The sequence below is a fragment of the Mya arenaria genome, chromosome 3, assembly GCF_026914265.1.
Source record: "Mya arenaria isolate MELC-2E11 chromosome 3, ASM2691426v1".
Taxonomy (NCBI): domain Eukaryota; kingdom Metazoa; phylum Mollusca; class Bivalvia; order Myida; family Myidae; genus Mya; species Mya arenaria.
The window spans coordinates 39340853-39368103 of record NC_069124.1 but is presented as its reverse complement, the minus strand read 5'-3'; the positions used below and the strand labels follow the sequence as shown (position 1 = coordinate 39368103).

The window sequence follows — 27251 nt, the reverse complement described above, 5'->3', positions numbered from 1 at the left end:
TTCCTGGCTTTAAACCTGCCAACCCAATGGTAAGATTTCAAATAGAACCCATTGCCCAACTTAAAACCTGCCAACCTAATGGTATGATATCAAATAGAACCATTGCCCAACTTTAAACCTGCCAGACCAATGGTATGATTTCAAATAGAACCCATTGCCCAACTTAAAACCTGCCAAACCAATGGTATGATTTCAAATAGAACCATTGCCCAACTTAAAAAATCTGCCAAACCAATGGTATGATTTCAAATAGAACCATTGCCCAACTTAAAACCTGCCAAACAAATGGTATGATTTCAAATAGAACCCATTGCCCAACTTAAAACCCGCCAAACCAATGGTATGATTTCAAATAGAACCCATTGCCCAACTTTAAACCTGCCAAACCAATGGTATGATTTCAAATGGAACAATTGCCCAACTTTAAACCTGCCAAACCAATGGTATGATTTCAAATAGAACCATTGCCCAACTTTAAACCTGCCAAACCAATGGTATAATTTCAAATAGTACCCATTGCCCAACTTTAAACCTACCAAATTAATGTTATGATTTCAAATGGAACCATTGCCCACCTTCAAACCAGCCAAGCCAATGGTATGATTTCAAATGGAATCATTGCCCAACTTTAAACCTGCCAAGCCAATGGTATGACTTCAAATGGAACCATTGCCCAACTTTAAACCTGCCAAGCCAATGGTATGATTTCAAATGGAACAATTGCCCAACTTTAAACCTGCCAAACCAATTATATAATTTCAAATAGAACCCATTGCCCAACTTTAAACCTACCAAATTAATGTTATGATTTCAAATGGAACCATTGCCCACCTTTAAACCTGCCAAACCAATGGTATGATTTCAAATGGAATCATTGCCCAACTTTAAACCTGCCAAACCAATGGTATGACTTCAAATGGAACCATTGCCCAACTTTAAACCTGCCAAACCAATGGTATAATTTCAAATGGAACCATTGCCCAACTTTAAACCTGCCAAACCAATGGTATGACTTCAAATGGAACCATTGCCCAACTTTAAACCTGCCAAACCAATGGTATGACTTCAAATGGAACCATTGCCCAACTTTTAACCTGCAAAACCAAGGGTAAATACTTATAGAACCCTTCCCAGACTTTAAACCTGCCAAACCAATGGTAATAAATACATATAGAACCCTTTTCCTGGCTTTAAACCTGCCAACCCAATGGTATGATTTCAAATAGAACCCATTGCCCAACTTAAAACCTGCCAACCTAATGGTATGATATCAGATAGAACCATTGCCCAACTTTAAACCTGCCAGACCAATGTTATGATTTCAAATAGAACCCATTGCCCAACTTAAAACCTGCCAAACCAATGGTATGATTTCAAATAAAACCATTGCCCAACTTAAAAAATCTGCCAAACCAATGGTATGATTTCAAATAGAACCATTGCCCAACTTAAAACCTGCCAAACAAATGGTATGATTTCAAATAGAACCCATTGCCCAACTTAAAACCTGCCAAACCAATGGTATGATTTCAAATAGAACCCATTGCCCAACTTTAAACCTGCCAAACCAATGGTATGATTTCAAATGGAACAATTGCCCAACTTTAAACCTGCCAAACCAATGGTATGATTTCAAATAGAACCATTGCCCAACTTTAAACCTGCCAAACCAATGGTATAATTTCAAATAGTACCCATTGCCCAACTTTAAACCTACCAAATTAATGTTATGATTTCAAATGGAACCATTGCCCACCTTCAAACCTGCCAAGCCAATGGTATGATTTCAAATGGAACAATTGCCCAACTTTAAACCTGCCAAACCAATTATATAATTTCAAATAGAACCCATTGCCCAACTTTAAACCTACCAAATTAATGTTATGATTTCAAATGGAACCATTGCCCACCTTTAAACCTGCCAAACCAATGGTATGATTTCAAATGGAATCATTGCCCAACTTTAAACCTGCCAAACCAATGGTATGACTTCAAATGGAACCATTGCCCAACTTTAAACCTGCCAAACCAATGGTATAATTTCAAATGGAACCATTGCCCAACTTTAAACCTGCCAAACCAATGGTATGACTTCAAATGGAACCATTGCCCAACTTTAAACCTGCCAAACCAATGGTATGACTTCAAATGGAACCATTGCCCAACTTTTAACCTGCAAAACCAAGGGTAAATACTTATAGAACCCTTCCCAGACTTTAAACCTGCCAAACCAATGGTAATAAATACATATAGAACCCTTTTCCTGGCTTTAAACCTGCCAACCCAATGGTATGATTTCAAATAGAACCCATTGCCCAACTTAAAACCTGCCAACCTAATGGTATGATATCAGATAGAACCATTGCCCAACTTTAAACCTGCCAGACCAATGTTATGATTTCAAATAGAACCCATTGCCCAACTTAAAACCTGCCAAACCAATGGTATGATTTCAAATAAAACCATTGCCCAACTTAAAAAATCTGCCAAACCAATGGTATGATTTCAAATAGAACCATTGCCCAACTTAAAACCTGCCAAACAAATGGTATGATTTCAAATAGAACCCATTGCCCAACTTAAAACCTGCCAAACCAATGGTATGATTTCAAATAGAACCCATTGCCCAACTTTAAACCTGCCAAACCAATGGTATGATTTCAAATGGAACAATTGCCCAGCTTTAAACCTGCCAAACCAATGGTATGATTTCAAATAGAACCATTGCCCAACTTTAAACCTGCCAAACCAATGGTATAATTTCAAATAGTACCCATTGCCCAACTTTAAACCTACCAAATTAATGTTATGATTTCAAATGGAACCATTGCCCACCTTCAAACCTGCCAAGCCAATGGTATGATTTCAAATGGAATCATTGCCCAACTTTAAACCTGCCAAGCCAATGGTATGACTTCAAATGGAACCATTGCCCAACTTTAAACCTGCCAAGCCAATGGTATGATTTCAAATGGAACAATTGCCCAACTTTAAACCTGCCAAACCAATTATATAATTTCAAATAGAACCCATTGCCCAACTTTAAACCTACCAAATTAATGTTATGATTTCAAATGGAACCATTGCCCACCTTAAAACCTGCCAAACCAATGGTATAATTTCAAATGGAACCATTGCCCAACTTTAAACCTGCCAAACCAATGGTATGACTTCAAATGGAACCATTGCCCAACTTTAAACCTGCCAAACCAATGGTATAATTTCAAATGGAACCATTGCCCAACTTTAAACCTGCCAAACCAATGGTATGACTTCAAATGGAACCATTGCCCAACTTTAAACCTGCCAAACCAATGGTATGACTTCAAATGGAACCATTGCCCAACTTTAAACCTGCCAAACCAATGGTATGACTTCAAATGGAACCATTGCCCAACTTTAAACCTGCCAAACCAATGGTATGACTTCAAATGGAACCATTGCCCAACTTTAAACCTGCCAAACCAATGGTATGACTTCAAATGGAACCATTGCCCAACTTTAAACCTGCCAAACCAATGGTATGACTTCAAATGGAACCATTGCCCAACTTTAAACCTGCCAAACCAATGGTATAATTTCAAATGGAACCATTGCCCAACTTTAAACCTGCCAAACCAATGGTATGACTTCAAATGGAACCATTGCCCAACTTTAAACCTGCCAAACCAATGGTATGACTTCAAATGGAACCATTGCCCAACTTTAAACCTGCCAAACCAATGGTATGACTTCAAATGGAACCATTGCCCAACTTTAAACCTGCAAAACCAAGGGTAAATACTTATAGAACCCTTCCCAGACTTTAAACCTGCCAAACCAATGGTAATAAATACATATAGAACCCTTTTCCTGGCTTTAAACCTGCCAACCAAATGGTAAGATTTCAAATAGAACCCATTGCCCAACTTAAAACCTGCCAACCTAATGGTATGATATCAAATAGAACCATTGCCCAACTTTAAACCTGCCAGACCAATGGTATGATTTCAAATAGAACCCATTGCCCAACTTAAAACCTGCCAAACCAATGGTATGATTTCAAATAGAACCATTGCCCAACTTAAAAAATCTGCCAAACCAATGGTATGATTTCAAATAGAACCATTGCCCAACTTAAAACCTGCCAAACAAATGGTATGATTTCAAATAGAACCCATTGCCCAACTTAAAACCTGCCAAACCAATGGTATGATTTCAAATAGAACCCATTGCCCAACTTTAAACCTGCCAAACCAATGGTATGATTTCAAATGGAACAATTGCCCAACTTTAAACCTGCCAAACCAATGGTATGATTTCAAATAGAACCATTGCCCAACTTTAAACCTGCCAAACCAATGGTATAATTTCAAATAGTACCCATTGCCCAACTTTAAACCTACCAAATTAATGTTATGATTTCAAATGGAACCATTGCCCACCTTCAAACCTGCCAAGCCAATGGTATGATTTCAAATGGAATCATTGCCCAACTTTAAACCTGCCAAGCCAATGGTATGAATTCAAATGGAACCATTGCCCAACTTTAAACCTGCCAAGCCAATGGTATGATTTCAAATGGAACAATTGCCCAACTTTAAACCTGCCAAACCAATTATATAATTTCAAATAGAACCCATTGCCCAACTTTAAACCTACCAAATTAATGTTATGATTTCAAATGGAACCATTGCCCACCTTAAAACCTGCCAAACCAATGGTATAATTTCAAATGGAACCATTGCCCAACTTTAAACCTGCCAAACCAATGGTATGACTTCAAATGGAACCATTGCCCAACTTTAAACCTGCCAAACCAATGGTATAATTTCAAATGGAACCATTGCCCAACTTTAAACCTGCCAAACCAATGGTATGACTTCAAATGGAACCATTGCCCAACTTTAAACCTGCCAAACCAATGGTATGACTTCAAATGGAACCATTGCCCAACTTTAAACCTGCCAAACCAATGGTATGATTTCAAATGGAACCATTGCCCAACTTTAAACCTGCCAAACCAATGGTATGACTTCAAATGGAACCATTGCCCAACTTTAAACCTGCCAAACCAATGGTATGACTTCAAATGGAACCATTGCCCAACTTTTAACCTGCCAAACCAATGGTATGACTTCAAATGGAACCATTGCCCAACTTTAAACCTGCCAAACCAATTGTATGACTTCAAATGGAACCATTGCCCAACTTTAAACTTGCCAAACCAATGGTATGACTTCAAATGGAACCATTGCCCAACTTTAAACCTGCCAAACCAATGGTATGACTTCAAATGGAACCATTGCCCAACTTTAAACCTGCCAAACCAATGGTATGACTTCAAATGGAACCATTGCCCAACTTTAAACCTTCCAAACCAATGGTATGACTTCAAATGGAACCATTGCCCAACTTTAAACCTGCCAAACCAATGGTATGACTTCAAATGGAACCATTGCCCAACTTTAAACCTGCCAAACCAATGGTATGACTTCAAATGGAACCATCGCCCAACTTTAAACCTGCCAAACCAATGGTATGACTTCAAATGGAACCATTGCTCAACTTTAAACCTGCCAAACCAATGGTATGACTTCAAATGGAACCATTGCCCAACTTAGAACTTGCCAAAACCACTGGTAAATACAAAAGAATTGTGTGTGTTTTACTGTTATTATTCTTTTTAGAGTTTGTAAATAAATGGCAGTAGTCATTGATGAAATGAATGTCAATACTTACTCATTTCAGAACAGATGGAAATATGGCTTACTTAGTTAAGTTCTTATCAACAAATGTACTTGCAAAATATCATAATATCAAGAGCGTTTGTTAATGATTAAGACAACAACATAATTTAAATAGAACATTTAACGTTTTGTCAAATAAACTTTTTTAAACTGATAATCAATGATTTTATCTGAAATAGAATATTATTTATTACTACTTAGAATTTTTTTTTTTCAAAAAGCAATCATACACTTTGTTTCTTGATCATATGGTGCCTAAGTGTGCAACTTTTGATGCAATTCAAAGATTGTTTTGCTTTAAATAAATACAAGAAAGTGAACTTTTACTCTAGAAAAAAACCTTCAATAATGTATCTTTCCCTAAGGTGTATGCAGGTGTGTATCCTATAGACCAGTCACAGTTAGCCTTGCTCAAAGTTGCCATGGATAAGCTTACTCTTAACGACAGCAGTGTTGAAGTCCATATAAATACCAGGTACTGTACTCAGTCTGTATCATGTCCAAATGATGACAGTTTTATCCCATGCTCATCATGTCAAACACAAATCTAAACTTAATTTGTTTCCTGTTTAAATATAAACCAATTTCCAGAAGTTATGCAAGAATACAACTTTCAATACAGCATTTTCTGGATTCATCTTCAAATTCAGAATGTTATTTGTTCTTTTAAGTTTCACTTGATGTTGTTCCATCTTGCGCTTTTGATACAAGGCCCCTAACTCTGTCCCAGTTATTCCCCCTTATTTACTGAAAACAACATTACAAATGTTGGCATCCGCTTGCAGTGTTCTGGTTTTCAATTCCAGTGCAGTGTTGGGTCAGGGCTGGGTGCTGGGATTTCTAGGTCTACTTCACATGGATGTGTTCATTACTCGGCTTGATCAAGAGTTTCAACTCTCCACAATAGTCACTGCACCTAACGTTCCCTACCAGGGTAAGTAGGCTGGTAAGCATAAATTATTACCATGTAGTATCATCAAATTCTGTGAAAGGCTGGGTGCTGGGATTTCATGGATGTGTTTACAACAGGCCTTCACCAGGTGTTCTTCCTCTCCACTATAGTCACAGCAACTAAGTGCCTATATGTGGTAAAAAAAGATGAGATCAGTAAGCCATATAAAAGCTTCTATCATATCTTTCAGAGGATAGGTTCTAGGATTCTTGAGTCTCTTTTATTTGGATGGGTTCATCAAAAATATATTTAATGTAACTGCATGCCAAATTGTTTCTTTTAAGAAATAACGAATTTTGATTAGAAGGTTATTCTTAAAACTGGCAGTTGCTGAGTAAGAATGACCTACTGTATAAAAGTTGCATTGGTATGCTAAATGGACTGAGTAAACTACATAAAATCATCAGATGTTTTCAGACCATTAAAGATAGATTTATTATCATGCACATTTCCTTTTTTCCGCTGTTATACATTAACTGTAGATAATTGTAAAGACGATATTTATTTCAGTTACAGTTAAGGGTACAAAGGCAATAAAACAGTATGGAGGAGAAATTGTAACAGTCTTGAATCCATCAAAGGTACTAGTTAGTAATTTGATTTGAAAAGTACTTGAATTTTAGGCTGCAAGATGAAAAGTCCTTAAATTTGCAAAAAACTCTTTCAAACTGCTTAGATTTTTATTTAAATCCTTATATTTCCATGTTCTTCTCCAAATGGTGTGTCTGTTATTAAAAACGCTAGTAACTCTTTGCTATTCAATATCTGTTGGTTATATTTACTTCTATAAGATTTTTTAGACTTTAAAAAGTAATAAACTTTATGATATTTACAATAAACCATTTTTCATTTATCAGAATCAAATTGAAGTATGTATTTTGGCTTATTGAAATAAGCTACTTACACCTGATAACATTAAAAAGTTTTGAGAAATTGGGACCAGCGGTACAATTAACATGAGCATCAGTTTCCATTTCCGGTTTCATTATGCTGTAAATGTCTTGCGTTTTCATCAAAAGTGACTAGCTTTTCCTTGGCTGGTTAAGCACAAAAATGAACACAAAGCACACACATGAAAGTTATTGATATCAGTTCAATGTGCAAGTCTGCACTGAAATCCTACGTAAAGAAGGAAAAAACTTTAAAGAAAACTACAGGTTACTATGTCACAAATATGTGTTATTTTCATAGTTTGATATTAATGATAGTCTTTGAAAATATGTGTCAATATTTGTTATGAAGATTATCCTTGAAAATCGAATAAGTGTCCTTGAATTCTTCTTGAAAACTCCTTGATTTTTTTTGCCAGTCTGGCTGTTTGTACCCTTGATACCTAGAATACATGATAAACACACAAAACACATGAACTGTAGAAGATGGCACACATTTTTGACAGTAAAATGACTTGTAGAGAGTAAAATAAATACCAATGTAATGATAATTGAATTAAATACAAAGACTTTATATCAATCTGCATATAAACACTTTATTTTGTTGTAAAAGTATTATAATAGGTCATTGTAGTTAAAATAAACAAGGACTCCATTCTGTTGCAGCTTCCGGACGTTAATGTGATTTTGGAATATCGAGAACCTATGGTCAAGGGAACCATTCTTGCACCAGAAGAGTACCACACCCAAATTCTTAACTTGTGTTTGGTGGGTTTAACTATAGGCAATGCTTTTATCCTGCCCTGCATATGTTTTTAGTTATCTTTGAAATGAAATTTTGAATGTAGATAGATGGAAATAAGAGGAAGTGTAATACCCAAGAATCATAATCCTACCCTGCATATATGGGTGCTTGTCTAGGTACTCGAGGGGTTTAGATGAAACTTGGTACAGAAATAAATGGGAGTGACAGGAAGTAAAGTACAGAAGAATAATAATCGTATCCAGCATATTTATTTAGTCATCTCCCCATTACCTAATATATTTTTCCATAACTGGTGCTTGTTCAGGCCATATCTTCAGAATTATCTTCAGGGATTGAAATGAAATTTGGTATTTAGATAGATGGTAATGGCATTATTAAATGTTCAATGTTAAAAAAAGATCCACATTAGGCTATCATGCAACATTCCTCTTCTACTGATATTTGTGAATTTCAATTGCTGCTTTTTAATTGCATTGCTTAATATTTACTTTAAATATTAATTCTGAAACCTGCTTTCCATGTTATGAATTTTTCCAACTTGTGTATAATAATGCTACAACCATTCACCTTTACCAGCACATTGTATTACAATTTCTGCCTATTCATAGGAAATGGGTGAATGGGAAGCATCCATAGCTTCCAGCAAAATTCTTGTAACACATGTTGGGAGAGACATACACACAAATATGACAATGCCCATCTCCAAAATCATTGTAATGCAATGCCCTTTTCTAACTGAAAACAACAAGTGTGCAGTGTCCTAGTTTATCATTCTATTCTACATGAATCTTTTGTATAGGGCAGATTTCACAAAAGGGTGACCATAAAGTTCCCGGCGAATATTGATTTTTAAAATTTATTGCAGATTTGTCATTTCAACATGATCTTTTACAGCAATTTCTTATCTATCATATTTTAGAACATTTGCAATGATTTATTCATGCATTTTTATAAAAAAAAGAATTTTGTATCACCATACCATTTGTGCTAGTGTTACAATATTGCCGGTAAAAACTTGTTTTTTTTTAATATTTTGATCCTTGCACTAAATGGTTCATTTATCTATAAAACAGATTGTACAGACAAAAAATAAAGATTGTTTTGTTTTTCTCAAATAAATTTATTGAAACAAACCCAAATTGGACAACAAGACAGAAAATATTTTCTGCAAACATAGGTTTGCTTTTTATATCAGATTAGATAAGCTATAAACATAAACGTTTTGTTGTGGTGATATAAGCTATAAACATAAACGTTTTGTTGTTGTGATATAAGCTATAAACATAAACGTTTTGTTGTGGTGATATAAGCTATAAACATAAACGTTTTGTTGTGGTGATATAAGCTATAAACATAAACGTTTTGTTGTGGTGATATAAGCTATAAACATAAACGTTTTGTTGTGGTGATATAAGCTATAAACATAAACGTTTTGTTGTGGTGATATAAATGTCTCTAGTACGGTGCAATTGTCACTACCTTTGATATTAAACATATATATTATAAAATGCTAATTGCAAGTATGTGCTAGTGTTACCACAAGACAGAATGAGTAACATTAGCACTATGTCACATTAGCAGAATGTTTCACAACAGAATAAACTACAGACCTACCACAGACTCTTTGAGCTTGATACAGTATAAAACAAACTATATAAATGATTGATAAATGATTGATAAACACAGTCAATTGATAATCACATAAAAATCATAATAATCATACAAGATTTGACGAAGATGCAGTGTGACAGACGTACACATTTTATGAGCTTCTACAGTTGAAAATAGTTTCTTTGACTCTTCATTTAGTTTAAATTTTGTTTTAATGTTTTACTCATTTGAGATTTTAATAACCTTTTGTTTCAATATAATTATATTGCTTCTCATATAGTTCCTACTAGTTTTGTTCATGTTGATTTATATATACACTGTTGACCTAAGTTTATATGGTGTCAGTCTGAATGACGAATCCTTGAAACACTGTGTTGTGTGTCTTAAAGACCTAGTTTAAGCCTTTTAAAAGTGACCCTCCCCCTTTTAAGGCCTAGTTTAAGGAATATTTGGCATGATAATCCCCTGCTGTGCATCTCCTTCTCATCACACTGGTTTGACAGTAGGGGCCAATTTCCTGTGTTTACCGGTAGGTTTATCGGCTCAGGGCCATTTAGGGTCCATTTCTATCTTAAAATATCCCATACTGCGCAGCAGGATACTCGGATCAGAGATCTGATAAGACAATTAGGAAATTATGCACAAATCAATTGTAACCACGACCCCCAGGTCCAGGGGTATACTGGGGATAGCCAGGGAAAAGGGCTGTGTTTTTACTTTCCAGGTGGCCCCGCAGGGCCATATGAGTGCGGAGGTTTTGTCTTAGTGCCAAATTTAGCGGAGATATGGACTTATATAGAGTCTCTGGGGTGCGGGGGCATTTGGCCGGGGTTTTACCATCAGTTCGTCCCCGCAGAGCGGAGATTTTACCCGGGTTGGCTGGACCGAAAGTCAATGTCCCCGCTCCGAAATTCACCAGACCTGGGGGGGGGGGGGGGGGGGGGGCGTGGTTACAATTGACTGGTGCATTAGATTAAGATCCATTTACAGAGGTTGTGTACAAATTCACAGTGTCATAAGAGATTGATCAGAAATCTTTACCCCGAACTGTATATGCCTACACAGTGACATGGACACTGATCAAAAGATCTTATCATAAAAATGGCAAACAAACATCCAGAACTTTAAAACCTGTAACAAGAATCACTCCACCTGCAGTAACCTTGCATAGAATCCAACCCGACACAGCCAAAGACAATTCTTATAAAATAATGTTTAATGTAAGTAAATTGCAACAGTCAAACAATTCAAACGATTTACACATCATCTTCTTGTCTTCAAGGGTATGGTTCTGAAAAAAGAAATTAAATTATTACATACTTTCTGTTGAGATATGAGAGTGTTCTAAGTTATATATGTCTGCCTCTAACACAAGAAGTCGTGGGTTTGGTTTGAGCCCCACCAGGGGTACTTTCTCAGTGCCTCACAAAACTAACACAATACATAATGTTTTCTACCAAAGGAGCAGATTTGATAGATTAAATTCACAGAGCTGTCTTCACAATCTTACAAACTAAAACAAAACACTCAAACGTAAATGCCATAAATTCAAACATTTTAAATTTTTAGCAACAGATCATTTTATATACTACTTTTACTAACACTTCTTATTGTTTCGCTACATTCAAAAAACAGTTTTGTTTGAAATACTACAAGAATACAACGTCAATTTATTATTTGTAAATCTATTCATCAGACTCCTTCCACATGGAACAACATTTAGTTCGTCAACTTGCGCCACAATACCACTGGTCATAATGCACCAGTCAATTGTAACCACACACCCTAGGTCCAGGGGTGGGGTTCAGGGAAAATAGAAAAGGTCTTATCAGATCTCCAGAGGTGGGGTTCAGGGAAAATAGAAAAGGTCTTATCAGATCTCAAATCTGATAAGACCTGCTGTGCAGTTTTCAATGTTTTATTATGAAAATGGACCTAAACTAGGCCTTTAACTAATTTATTGTATTTTTTATTGTATATATATATATATATATATATATATATATATATATATATATATAACACTGGCATTCAGTTAATTTAATCTGGGACAGTTTAAAATTGAATAAAAAACAGTCAGTCACTAGATTGAACAGTTTTTGAAGCACAGAAACAATGTTCCCTTCAACTTGTATATGCTCTAGGAGGTGGGGGGGGGGGGGGTCAATCAGGAATCCCAAAGTAACACCAGGGGAGACGTCCTTTTGTCATGCAATAGCACACATTGTTCTGTCCAAAATGTAACACAAGCATTCAGGTGACTAAAATAAGGTAAAGATAAAATATATAACACAAGTTTGTGTCAAAAATAAGATTTGTCTTATAAGAAACACAATGAATCACAAAATGAGCATACAAATATTGACTTTCATCTCAAGCATTCTCTCTTGTTGATGTCAAACTCTGCTTCTGTCCTATGTAACATTAGGGGAAAAGTCCTTTTGTCACATTAGCAAACATATTTCTGTCCCAATTATAACATAAGCATTCAGTTTACTTAATCAAATTCAGATTAAGTATTAAACAGTTAAGCTTGTAGCAAAAGCATACAATGGATCACAAAAAACAAAACATAAATATGTGTTTTATAAAAAAAAGAAGGGTTCTGTCCAATGTAACATTTGCAGTTATGTCCATTTGTCACGTTATCATCTATATTTCTGTCCATTTTATTACGTTTGCATTCTTAATTCTGTCCAATAAATAACGATACCAAACACAAAAGCGATATGAATTCAATATAAACTATGTACCTTATGAATGAATACTTACAAACAATAGTTTACAGATGACATTGTTATGTTCGAATAATTGACTCTGGGAAAGTCATCAAATTTCAACGATTTTCTCGCTTTATTACGCGCTTGTCTTAATGCTAGCGTGACATAATGTTAACGTTACATCGAAGGACAGAATGAGCCAAACTTTGATTAAGTTTTGATCAACAGTATTCACCACTATTTTTATCATTTCAATGTCAACTGTGAACCAGTCCAATATGAAAGTAATCGCTACCCGGATGTTAAGGAATGACGTCACCATTACGTCATAAAATTATGTACTTCCGTTGTGTGGAAAATTCTCAATAAAAAAAAATGTTCTTATGATTGATAGACATGTTTTCACATGCTCAATACACTGTAAATAAAAAATCTCATTATTCCTGAAACTTTTATACATTAAGTATATATTCTTGCTTGATTTATCATTTAGAGTAGAGATTAAAGCATAAACCGCTGCCCTATAGTTGAAAGGTCATTTTGGAAGAACTGTCATGGCGGATGGTGCAATTTTTAGAGTTTGTTTTTCAAGTGGAGTGAGTTTTCTTAGGAATAACTTGACCCCCCTTTTTTATTGGCTCAAAAGGTAATTTAAAGCTTGTACTTTAAGAATATATGTGGTTATCATGGCCTGCATTCGCTCGAAATGCCTTTAAATGTTGTCTAAAAATTATAATTTTACATTGAATTATATAGGGACTAACAATGGTGGTGTGTTACCTAACCCTCAGTTGGTTTAAATTATTCACGAATAGAAAAGGTGCTATGGTCATGCTAAAATGGGACAGAATCGATTTTGCGTAACAATAACACTTTTTTAGACCTAAAAAACTTTATGATCGGGAATGACCAATTTCTTGTTACATGCAATACTGTTTTTATCCGACACGTAGTCTTTGTTTTCAGTGATTTAATAAAGGTGTGTTTAGGCTTAAAACAGTTAGCAGTGGATCATGTCTGCTAATGTTACACAACAATTGGAGGGCAGATTACCGTAACGTATTCACCATGCGCAATTACCGAAAATTTAAGTATATTACGAACGAAATACAATCATTTTAGATATATTATTGTTTTAATTAGCATTTCTTGCAAACATTATTCAACAGTCAAGAATAAAATACTCACCAGATGTTACTGAAAAGCATCCTCAAAAAAGTGGTATATTGGTACCGGGAAGATTTTCTGTCTTTTTTGTCCTAAATATCGGCATATTTTTACCTTATTTAACAATTAATTTATATTATATTAATTAATATTTATTTTACCTTATTAGGCAATTGCTGTATAAATGACGTTGACATGCAATAACAATAAATGAAATTAAATGGGCCATATAATTGCCTTTTTTGTGAAATCTGCCATAGATAAAAACAAAATTTTATGTACAAGACTACTTTTTAGAATTACTGGTAAAAGCCTCATCACACATAGGCAAATAACCCCGACGTCAACTTGCGTGTACTGGCGAATGGGACTTGAGTTAAATTTGTTCCCATTAATATATGTATATACGCTGTACATTGTTGATGGTGTTTGTATGGATGGGTTTGTGAGATTTTGCGTCTATTGCGATAAGTCTTGTTCGTCGGAAAATTTTGAGCATGTTGTAAAATTTATGGTGATGAAATGTTTTGTCCATCATTCGTTAAAATTTGTTTCAATACGTTATTTGGAATGTCTTCACATAGCGTTCGTCAACTGGCATTAGAGTTTGCATGTTATCAGATCGCCATCAGCTAATTTGCATATCAAGTGATCGAGGACGATCCCATGAAGAATCTAAATTGTACGAAATGTAGCGAATGTGTGGTAGCTAACTGCATCTGAAATTTCATGACAAATTAAAGCGAACTGTGACAATTGGTTGATGCGGAAAAGACGCTTTCGGAAAGCTTTGGAGGCTTCAGAAGCATGCGCAAAGTTGCGCTTTGGTTCACATGTTTGCGTTCGTAATCGCTAACGGAAAGAACAAAGTTTGTTCGTGCGACCCAATGCACTTTAGCGAAAAACAATAATCGTTCGTAACCACATAACAACAGATAGTTCCCCTACGTTTACCTTTCGTTATATTTCAAATTATGTAACAAATTTTGAAAAAGTTTCGGTCAAAATTCGCCAGAATTGACAAATTTACCTTATTCGCCAAACTGGATTAAAGGATTCGCCTATGTGTGAGGAGGCCTTAAGATGTATGAAAATTTTATGAAGAATATGGGATGATATGTCTGGTTTGAAAATAAAACCCCTGATATATTTCAAATTAATATGAAAATGACATATTGCAATGTTGTTTAGTAAACCATTTATAAAGGGTGACATATTGTAATCAAATTTTGGTCATATGTCTGTTTAAAGAAAATTAATTAAACACTTGTTGGAACAGATATATTATTGATATTGATAATCGAATACCTGAATAACATCTTTTTCAAGACTATCTTAAATATTGTTTGATTGTCTGTTTTAGATGAAAGAAAGACGAACTATTTCCATAACCTTGATGTCCTCATCCACATCATTGTGCAAAAACCATAGCCATCACTAAAAAAACATTAAAAATATTAATAACATTAGGCCAATACCTCTGTCTTAGATAATTACCAAGTGATGCCCCATTTTTGACTGAAACAACACCAACAACGACTGACTATCGTTTGCATTTGCCTGTGGTGTTCTTGTCTTTTATTAAATTATATAAATTAAAGTTTGCTTTCTTTCAGAGTCGACGTGGCACTGTTCCAGAACAGTCCTACATTGATGATACACGAATCATGAGCATCTCTAACCTACCGCTTAACGAGATTCTAGTCGACTTCTTTGATGAGCTCAAGAGTATAACTTCTGGATATGCAAGGTTATCTTTTATTGCAAATCTTTGAAAAACTTTACAACCTGATAATTATATAGAAGTTGCATCTGTTGCTTCCATGAACAATCATGTTGCATTTAGCTCCATAAGAATTGCTCTTAGACTCATAAAACTTTAAAGTTTGTGTGATAAATCATTATACAGTTGAACACCACTATTCCGAACACCGTTTATCCGAAATTATCGCCATTTCTAAATTATTTTTCGGTCCGGATTTTACTCCTTCTTTGCTTAACCAAATTTTTGGTCTTTAATCCGAAATTGCTATTCCGAAATAATCACTATTCCGAAGTAAAAATTACAGTCCTGATATGGTATTTCACACCTATTTATCAATTCTTATTTCAAACTAGATCATGTCATAGTTTTTCACACCATATTGCGAATGCACTCGGGCATCGGCTCGAGGTGACAATGGAGCACAATTAGGGCTTGTTAAAGAATGACATTGAGCACGCGTATGTTACAAACCTCGATGTCAGAAAATGAGAGTTCAGTGAAACATCACATCATTCTTTAAAAAATAGACCGAACGATACTGAGAAAACAACATGTAATTTCAGTGCTATTTATACATGCTTTTTATAAACTGTGCTATGTTTGCGAATGCATACATGTGCTGTCATTTTGTTTTAAAACAGTAAATCAACAAATATTTTTGTATACAAAAGATAACTCAAACCGAGTGTATCGTATTGGTATTGTATAACCGACATTGCAGGTGTTTCACGTCATCTTTAATTCACGAGCGCTGTCATATGCAGAAAATTGTTAATCCGAAACACCGCTTTTCAGAAGTAATTTGTTGGGTCCCTACGATTTCGGATTAACGGTGTTCAACTGTAACAGGATAGGATTTTTGGTCCTTGATTTAGTAAAAACTAACAGTCTGAAAAATACAATTGCTGTGTCCTGGATGAAGCCTGGGTGAAGCCTGGGAATATTCATTGCTTATGTGATAGCTCTGGTGTGCGTGTTTGTTTATACAAAAGCATTTTGTCAGCTAGAATTTTCTTTGTGTATAATTTCAACAAGGTTTTATCTCTAGCTTGTCTGTTTGTGATGAAAAAAGTTTAGGTATTGTGATAGCCTCGTGTTGTGGCCATAAGTGTAGCCCATGGACCTAGATAGTGGCCATCACTACAAGCATTAAAGGATTTAGTGTGGAACTTGGTACACATATATACAATTATAGAAATGTATATGGTTAACAAGGCGATTGCTCCTAGCCTCTACCTAAAATAATAAGTTATGGCTTTCAACGACCTAGGAAAAATGGACAAGCGTTGATATCCATTTAATATGCTCTTGTTACAAACCTTGCTGTTTTAATACTCACATGTATATGTAATATGATATTATTTTCTGTTCACAGTTTCGATTATGAAGATATTGGGTATCAACCTTCAGATCTTCTCAAGGTAAATTGTCTGTGAAATGAAAGTACACTATTTGAAAAAAAGATTTAGACTTATTAATCTGTTTTACAGTGTTCTAGAATGAAGTCTTAAGTGCATTCTGCACATAGGTGTAGTTTTACTTATCCAGAGTAACTTGCTAAACAAGCAAGAGTTGTCTTATTGTATAGGACACGTAGATACCCAAGATATCATGGGACACATTTTCTTTGCTTCTCAAAATGGACACCAGTATTTGTTTCCTCCAAGGAAATGGACTCAATTGTGAATTATATCAGCTGATAGCTTCCATCACAATCTAGCAGAACTGAATAAATTTAAACTGAGTGATTTAACATACCTTTCCACTTATAGTCTGGTTTCTAAGTCCTCATTGTTGAGAAAAAAATATCCAGAATTTTATCCAAACTATTTTCAATATTGTTGTGTTAGGAGAATGTCAAATTTACTACATCCAAGGCGGTGTCCAAGATGGCCGCCAAATTTTGTTATATGAGAAATTATAAATTAATGTGCTGTAATGATATTTTGAAAGTAATTAGTAAACCAAAAAGCCCTTTAAATAAAGATTGACATTGAACAATCTTAAGATTCATGTTCATAAACATTTTATATTTTCATGGTCAAGCTCATTTTTGAGGTCAAAAGGTTGATTTTGAGAAATATACACTACCGGATTAGCTTCTTTCTTTTATTATTTCAAAATTATAATGTGTTTCCAGCTTACAGTATATATATATATATATACCAAAATGAAGTGCTACATATTAGCATTCTGTAAGTTATTTAGAATGCACCTTGTATGCTGTTACCATGGAGATATTCAAAATGGCATATAAACAGTCAAGATTAAAAATAAGCATGTTTTGGCAAATAACAAAATTTACCCGAAATTTGATTTTTCCAGAGTGTTATACTGTTGTTTTTGACCAGGTTTTTACAATATTAAACCTCGGTATTAGAATGATGTATGTCATTGTTATGGTGGACAGGTTTGCCTTGGGGTGGGTGGGGTGGCATTAAACTTATCAAATTATATTAGTTAGGTTTGACACATAGTGACCAAACTTAGTATATAGGATCAGTTTATGGAGACCTTTCATGAGATTTCGTTTTGGGCCCCTAGGGTCAAGGTCAATGTCAGTATTACTAAAAATAGAAAAACAGTTGGTACTGAATAACTTTAATAAGAGTTGACATGCATGTATTGTGACTTAACTTGGTATATATGAAGAGTTTATGGAGTACTTTCATGAGATTGCGTTTTGGGGCCTGTAGGTTCAAGGTCGCTATGACTAAAAAAGAAAAATGGTTGAGAAGAGCCAGAGTGTGCTGACTGTCTGGAAGAATTGAGTTGGTTACAGCCAAATTGCGGTTGAATAAGCCCTGGCTTGGCTTTTGTAGAGCCCGTCTGGGGTTTGTTTCATAATAAATGGGGTTTGCTGTAACCATTATATGGATTTTAGAGCTTATGAGGAACCCCTCTATAGTAAGAAAGATAAAAAGAGTTGCTTTATTGCAATCATTCAGAGAGTTGTTGAGAACCTTTAGTGCTATGTTGAATTTTCTTAGTGCATGGAAGGGCACACAATGAGCCCTTATGGGTTTTCGGGCACTGGGTGGGCTTATACAGAAACACTTCATGGTTTGCTAAACACAGATTAGACCTTTTGGTTCCTTGGTATTAGAATATCAACACTTTAGGATGGCAAAACACTGGATGGATTTTAAAAACGATACTTCAGGCTTGCGACCACCCTTGGATGCTGTATTTGAATGAACCTGTGGCATATTCAAAGGAACATACAATTTTCAATTCTGCCACCACCTTTTGACACATACTAAACATTAATAAATGTTAAAAGAAGAAAAGTAAACAGCTAAAAAGTTTTGGGGAATTTTTCAAACTTTGACCTTGAAAAGACCTTGACCTTTAGTGCTTAATGTAATATCTCAATTTTAAGTACACTATGAGAGAAGTGATATCCACTCAATAAAAATAGCCATATTCAAACATAGTTTTTTTTACTGAAATAGCAATTTATGGCGGCCATCTTGCACACCATCTTGGATATTTCCTTTTCACAAGAGCTGCAAAGTTGCCACTCTTTTACCTACAAATTATGATATAAAGATATTTTGTATAGCAGAGAAGTGCAGTTAATTTTCCTTTTTTTTCAGCCTTGGAACCAAGACTATTAGTCATCTTGACGGATTGCATTTTCCGTTATTAAACATTTAAAATAAAGGCCACATCGTAATAAGAAGTTTATTTCCTGTCATAACAGAAAATAAATAAGTAATTTCTGATTGGCATTTTATTTCTAGTTAGAATTCCTTATCAATGGGAATCCAGTGGAAGAGATGGTAATGCTAGTACATCGAAGTCGGGCTCGAGCATTGGCAGAACGAGTCATTGGCCGTCTGAAAGAGAGTATTTCACGTCAACAATTCCTCATAACGTTACAGGCGAAGGTTGGCCAGAAAATACTTTCCCGGGAGGACATAAGGCCCTACAGGAAGGACGTCACTGCAAAATGTGTACGTTAATTTCGGCCAGTATATATTACTTGCGTATTTATATATGTTCCCATTTTTTTTTAAACATGTACAATTAAAAATTAATAACTTACAAGGTTACGGCAAATAGTTGCTCATGAAGTGATTTTTTTTTAAATTTATGCTTCTCTTAGGTGAAGGTAGCTGATATGAAGAGATTATTTTTTATGAGAGTGAGGTCAAGGTCACTGTTTCTGAAAATAGACATAACTTAACTAAAAACTTATATCAGAATTGATGGCTAGTGATGACAATTGGTGTGTAGGTAGCGTATATGAAGAGCTTGTGTGGATTGCTTTTAAGGAGGTCTTCTCAATGTCAAAGTCACTGTTACTAAAAGTAGAAAATTGGTTTCCATCCAATAACTTAAGTAAGAATTGATGGATAGTGATGAAAGTTGGTGTGTAGGTAGCTTATATGAAGAGCTTGCTTTGGATTGCTTTTGAGGAGGTGATCTCAAGGTCAAGGTCACTGTTACTAAAAGTAGAAAAATGGTTTACATCCATTAACTTAAGTAAGAGATGATTGATTGTGATGAGAGTTGGTGAGTTTGTAGCTATGTGAAGAGCTAGCTTTAGAATGCTTTTGAGTAGGTTGGGTCAAGGTCACTGTTACTAATAATGTTTTCCGCTAAATAACTGAAATAATAATTGACGGATAGTAATGTAATTTGGTATGTAGATAGCTTATGTTAAGAGCTAGCATGGGATTGCTTTTGAGGGGGTCAAGGTCACTGTTACCAAAAATAGAAAATGGCTTCCACCCAATAATTTAAGTTAGAATTTATAGATGGTAATGAAAGTTGTGTAGGTAACTTATTTGAAGAGCTTGATTGTGGTTGCTTTTGAGGGGTGTGGGGTCAAGGTCAGGGTCACTGTTACTAAAAGCTCTGGGACCTCAACCTTGGTAGATAGGTTGGCCATAACCAGCAGGTGAACACTATTGATTTTGAGGTCAGTGAATCAAAGGTCAAGGTTATGGTGACCTTAAGCTGGGAATATGTGATTTCAGAAAACTTAATGTTCAGTCTGTTCCTTGTACTGAGAAATTTACAATATTTTAAACATTTCAAAAGGGACTAAGCAATATCACGTTATTGAACATTCATCTTTCAACACTGAATGCTGGTGTGATGGCTAAAGAACCGATGCATTCAAGAGTTAACAATATGGTGTTCCTTAAATTTGACATGTCCACTGTTCATGGTGTTTGGAGATAGCATATCTGATAAATGTATAATATATACTCCAGTGGTGAATGCAATCATAAGATGAGTTTTGGAAATATAATTGTTTTGTTGAAAACTCCTGGAAGTTTTTTAATAAATTTTGTAACTAAAATTGGGTAAATTTTAGATTTTGTTATGATAATTGTATATTTAAATGAATGTTTGATACAATTAAATATCATTCTTATTTGATAATTATTAATCATTTTAATAATTAATCAATTTAATTAAGATTTAAATTGTTTCATCATATTGACAGCATATTTGCATAATTTCTAGACTTCCAAATATTGATTATGGTTTGAACATATGTTTATTATTTGACTGATAAGACTATGTATTTTTAGCTGGACTTTTCAAAGAATAAGGAGGGCTATACTGCTCGCCCCAGCGTCAGCGTCGACGTCAGAGTCCGGTTAAAGTTTTAGGGCAAATAGAGATTTTCACTTATAAGTCCAATACCCTTCATTCAATTGACTTAATACTTCACACAGTTGTTCAGGGCCATCACATAATGAGGTAAGATTACTACATATTATCCTTTATACAAATTATGGCCCCTGATTGACTATGGAACTTCGGTTAAAGTTTAGGGCAGGTTGGGATATTTATTAATAACTTCTATACTCTTTGTTCAATTGACTTAATACTTTACACAGTTGTTCAGGACCATCACACAATAAGGTTACATAACTCCATATTATCCTTTATACAAATTATGGCCCCTGATTGACTTAGGTTAAAGTTTTAGGGCAGGTTAAAGTTTTAGGGCAAGCAGGGATTTTCACTTATAAGTCCAATACCCTTCATTCAGTTGACTTAATACTTCACACAGTTGTTCAGGGCCATCACATAATGAGGTTAGATAACTCCATATTATCTTTGTACAAATTATGGCCCCTGATTGACTATGGAGTTTAGGTTAAAGTTTTAGTGCAGGTTGGGATATTTATTGATAACTTCTATACCCTTCATTCAATTGACTTAATACTGCACACAATTGTTCAGGACCATCACACAATGAGGTTACATAACTCCATATTATCCTTAATACAGGTTATGGCCCCTGATTGACTTAGGTTAAAGTTTTAGGGCAGGTTCAAGTTTTTGGCCAAGTTGAGATTTTAATAAAAAAACTTCTATACCCTTCATTCAATGCACTTAATACTTCGCATTATTGACAACAACATTTAACCCTAAATACAAATTTTGGCCCTTGAATGATTTTTTTTTTTAATTTTTCTTTTAATTTCTTTTGAAAGGCACATTTTTATATTCTTAACCACATTTTCATAAAGGGAAAAGAAGTTATTGAGAGACTTGCATCATTGTTGGGGCAGGCTGGTGGGAGGGCAGCGTCAAAGTCACCTTATGTATCGAAGGTTTGACATAAAGAGACCAAACTTGGTATATACGAAGAGTTATGGAGACCTTTTATGGGAATGCATTTGAGGCCCCTATGATCAAGGTCAAGGTTACTTTTAATAGAAAAAGGGTTGGTATTGAATAACTTAGTAAGGGTCTACATATTGTGACCAAACTTGGTATATAGTAAAAGTTTATAGAGACCTTTCCTAAAATTGTGTTTTTGGCCCCGAGAGTTATGGTCTAGGTCAAGGTCACTGTTGCTAAAAATAGAAATATGGTTAGTACTGAATAACTCAAGTAAGGGTTGACATAGTGTGACCAAACTTGGTATATAGGACAAGTTTATGCAGAGCTTTCATGGATTGCCTTTTGGCCCCCTAGGGTCAAGGTCACTGTTGCTAAAAATAAATTACTGTTTCAGTATGGTTGACATACTGTGACCAAACTTGATATGTAGGAAGAGTTTATGGACGACTTCCATGGGATTGTGTTTGGGGCCCTTAGGATCAAGGTCACTGTTACAAAAAATAGAAGAAAGCAGTTGAAACTGAATCCCAATCATTAAAAACCTGGTTTTGTCACATCGCGATTCTTGTTCACTTTTTAATTTGATTGTTTTATTGCTTTTGACAGGCACATAATGCATCATTATTGTATTCACTTTTAAGTCAAAGCGGCTTAGTCGAGCGCACTGTCTTACGACAGCTCTTGTTATTACAGATCTCTGTTTGGGAATATTTTTATACAATTAAAAAAAAGACACCCAATTAAATGCTGCATGTTGTATTTCGCTTAAAGTTTTAGCTCAAGTTGGGATTTTTACTCATAATCTTTAAATGATCTTAAGTACAACTGTGACCCTTTTTTGATTTATAAATATTACAATATCCATTGGAAGGTATAATATGACATCATGAAAATATGCTAGATACCAAAGGCTATCGGTACAGAAATATCAAAACACTAATGGCTATATGTCCAACAAGGCCATCTGGGGGCATTTGTGATGTTTTCTGTGACATCTCTTTTTTTTTTTTATCTTACTGAACGAAATATATCATTAATTATGTGTCATCTCTACATGAATTTTAGTAGAAGTAACATCATCTTAAGAGTGCATGTATATGACGATTTACAAATTGATTCTTTGTTATATACCTAATAACATGCCTTCAAATTGCACCCCCCCCCCCTTTTCAAATATGTGATGGCTTTATTTAAAATATTTTTCATTCCTACAAAGTATGGTGGAGACGTGTCAAGAAAGACCAAGTTGTTGAAGCAACAAGCAGCAGGGAAGAAGAAAATGCGCATGATCGGGAAAGTGGAGGTCCCAAGAGACGCTTTCATCAATGCCCTAAAGAAATGAGGCCTAAATTGTCTGTGATTGAAATATTATTGTTATTTATAATAAAATATTTACACCTCAATTTCGATTCCTTAAATGAACTGCCTTTCGGCAATTGCGTTCATCAATCGATGAACGCAACATCTTCGGATCGCAATTCATCGCATAACAATATACATGAAAACTATTGATCTTGTTATTGTTTGTATTGTGTCAGCAGGTCCCGTAAAATATAAATCAGCATTTTAGAAAGTGCTAATTTATTATATTTGAAACGTTTTGTTGCCGAAAGTGTTTCAGTTTTACGTTTAAAAGTGATTTCCAGTGGTTGATCTTTTCCCACATTATTGTGACGTCATTGGAAAAAAAATGTTTCCGGTAACAGTCGGGTCGTCCTATTTACAGAATAGAGTAGGTAGGTAGGTAGGTAGGTAGGTAGGTAGGTAGGTAGGTAGGTAGGTAGGTAGGTAGGTAGGTAGAGGTAGAGGTAGAGGTAGAGGTAGGTAGGTAGGTAGGTAGGTAGGTAGGTAGAGGTAGAGGTAGGTAGGTAGGTAGAGGTAGGTAGGTAGAGGTAGGTAGGTAGGTAGAGGTAGGTAGGTAGGTAGGTAGGTAAGTAGGTAGGTAGGTAGAGGTAGGTAGAGGTAGGTAGGTTTAGGTAGGTAGGTTTAGGTAGGTAGGTAGGTTGGTTTAGGTAGGTAGGTAGGTAGGTAGGTTTAGGTAGGTAGTTAGGTAGGTAGGTAGGTTTAGGTAGGTAGGTAGGTAGGTAGGTAGGTAGGTAGGTAGGTAGGTAGGTAGGTAGGTAGGTAGGTAGGTAGGTAGGTAGGTTTAGGTAGGTTTAGGTAGGTAGGTAGGTAGGTTTAGGTAGGTAGGTAGGTTTAGGTAGGTAGGTAGGTAGGTAGGTAGGTTTAGGTAGGTAGGTAGGTTTAGGTAGGTAGGTAGGTTTAGGTAGGTAGGTTGGTTTAGGTAGGTAGGTTTAGGTAGGTAGGTAGGTTTAGGTAGGTAGGTAGGTAGGTAGGTTTAGGTAGGTAGGTAGGTTTAGGTAGGTAGGTAGAGGTAGGTAGGTAGGTAGAGGTAGGTAGGTAGGTAGGTAGGTAGGTAGGTAGGTAGGTAGGTAGGTAGGTAGAGGTAGGTGTAGGTAGGTAGGTTTAGGTAGGTAGGTTTAGGTAGGTAGGTAGGTTGGTTTAGGTAGGTAGGTAGGTAGGTAGGTTTAGGTAGGTAGGTAGGTAGGTAGGTAGGTATACGATTTTAAATGAATTTCTGCATCTTTGAAGGACGTACGTGTGTCAATATGCAATTGAGGTCTGGGACTCAGATAAATCAAACAACAATGTTCATGCTGGTGTTACCTTTTGATATTCAATTACATGACAAATTATCAAAGACACACATTACGCTCACTCTGCCACTCAAGTGTTTTAATAAGCTATTCTTCCTCAATGATTGTTTGCTGTATTGCGGTCGGTCGATGGTGCCCAATAGTTTTAATTATTGAAGTGTACGGTTTGACACTTCTAGGAACGACTTCGCTCGGGTTTTGCTCCTTCATATGATGAGTATCAGCAAGAAACCATTTCATGTTTCTCTTTTTCGGCTCTATGTGCCACAGCTTCGAGGTCATATCAAACATGCTCTCCATGCGAGCGTCATTTTTGTACAGCATCTTGAAACCATCTATGGAGCACGAAGTTACACTAATGCGTTCAAATTTCTCCGAGTCCTCTACATCGGTCAAAAATGTACGTGCCGACCCGATACCCGCTCTTCGATCGTTCCTTGTCTTCCTGCGACGACCACGTCGACTGACGTTTCTGGAATTCGTAGGCGTTGTTTTCCTCGTCGACGCTGCTTCCTCTGTAGTGGGAAGGGGCATACTTTTCCATGGTTTCAACGTCGTCTTGCTCTTTAACATTGTTGTTACATCTCGCGGGTCAGGCCGCATTTCCACCTCCCATCTGCTCTGCCATCTCTGTCGAAATAATAAAGAAAATATCATTAAGACAGCAAGATACTTCAACGATTTGATTATAAGCAAAAACTGAACTCAGTAAAATATTTAAACTAAATAGTTATAATTACAGTTATAATTACATACAGTTACAATAATTACTCATTCAAAATAAAAAATAAAATATAATATTAATATATATTAATATTTTATTTTTATGTTACTCGTACATCATGCAGTATTAACTATTACTGGAATGTATTTAGTACTCCTCAAATCAATAAAACATTTAAAACTACAGAGGCAAGCCCAGTAACCAAACATTTTACGGTGACTCAGTTTAAAGGCACAATGTCAAAGCCCAACATACAATAAGCAAGATACACCAAACGTACAAAACAACACAGATATCCCACTGACAAACAACAGATATCCCACCTACAAACAGCACACATATTCCACTTTCAAACAACATGTACATCCCAATTACAAACAAGACAGATATCCCATTTACATCAACACAGATATTCCACTCACAAACATCACAGATATCCCACTTACAAACAACACGGACATCCCACTTACAAACAAGACAGATATCCTATTTACATCAACACAGATATCCCACTCAGAAACAACACAGATATATCCCACTTACAAACAACACAGACTCTTAAATGACAGACAAAACAGTCATACTATTTAAAACTAACATAGACAGAATATTTACAAAAACACTGACATCTCATTAACAAACAACACAGACATACCACTTACAAAAACACAGACATACCACTTACAAACAACACAGACACCCTATTTCAAACAATACAGGCATTTCACTTACAAACAACCCAGATAAACTACTTACAAGCACCAATGACTTACCACTTACAAACACCAATGACATACCACTTACAAACAACAATGACATACCACTTACAAACAGCAATGACATACCACTTACAAACAGCAATGACATACCACTTACAAACAATAATGGCATACCACATATGTATCGACATGTATGTCTTAGCAAATGTTGGGGTTATCGCCTTGGAACGGTCAGTGAAAACTATATACCGGTAAAGGAGCGTCTGGAAAGGGTGGCGGCTCCTCCTCCTCCTGACCAGCCTTGTTCAAATCCTGCATTGTTGCGCTGCGGCCTTGCTGTAAAGACGGATATGTTCTGGTTAATATACTGTTTATCTAATAGATTGTTGTATCTCATACGTAATCAATACGATACATGTATATCGTGATATATTTGTGTATATCGGAAGGATACTAAGGTTTCTCAAATAGTGTGTTTACATAAAATACAATAAGTTTTAGCATACAAGTTCTTAAACAACTTTTGAAACAATTATGTTTCAGTTTAAAATTATATAAATTTAACAGATGTAAATGTAAAAATAAACAATATGTATAAATAAACAATATGTTTAAATAAACATTACTTGACAAAGACTCATTATGTATCTGGCATCCCGTGAGCTCTGTGACGTTCGAGGGCGTTTTCGTACAGGATCCAGTAAATATTCGTGCACATGCCCGCTGGTTCTTATCCGCTTAGCCTTAGCTGCTTTCCGTCCCATCATGTTACCCATAGTTATTTTATACGTTTACCTTAATTTAATACGGAATTGGATTTTGGAATTATTATATGAAACACTTCATTAAATTAATAAGAAACCTCACCGAAATGTATGCTTAAATGAATTTTCTATGTTAGCAACTTGCTTGAAAAAAGAATGCTTCGTGTATTTTGATATGATATTTAAA

General features: G+C 35.4%; 2 protein-coding genes across 3 annotated transcripts in view; one reads left to right on the top strand and one right to left on the bottom strand.

Moving 5' to 3' along the window:
* Positions 1-23603, top strand: part of LOC128228051 (translation factor Guf1, mitochondrial-like) — a 60890-nt gene extending 37287 nt beyond the window's left edge. For both annotated transcript variants that reach the window (XM_052939094.1, XM_052939093.1), the window contains exons 11-18: positions 6095-6204; positions 6536-6663; positions 7192-7262; positions 8238-8339; positions 15452-15585; positions 16976-17021; positions 19347-19559; positions 23417-23603. In XM_052939094.1, coding sequence (XP_052795054.1) covers positions 6095-6204; positions 6536-6663; positions 7192-7262; positions 8238-8339; positions 15452-15585; positions 16976-17021; positions 19347-19559; positions 23417-23542 — 930 coding nt within the window. In that variant the 3' untranslated portion in view covers positions 23543-23603. The remainder of the gene's footprint in view (positions 1-6094; positions 6205-6535; positions 6664-7191; positions 7263-8237; positions 8340-15451; positions 15586-16975; positions 17022-19346; positions 19560-23416) is intronic.
* A 1248-nt stretch (positions 23604-24851) lies between these two features.
* LOC128229423 (uncharacterized) lies at positions 24852-27230 on the bottom strand. Its single transcript, XM_052941339.1, has 3 exons — positions 26927-27230; positions 26550-26636; positions 24852-25487 (listed from the first exon to the last, which is right to left on the bottom strand). The coding sequence occupies exons 1-3, from the start codon at positions 27074-27076 to the stop codon at positions 24945-24947; spliced, it is 780 nt and encodes a 259-aa protein (XP_052797299.1). The 5' UTR covers positions 27077-27230; the 3' UTR covers positions 24852-24944.
* Positions 27231-27251: the final 21 nt, after the last annotated feature.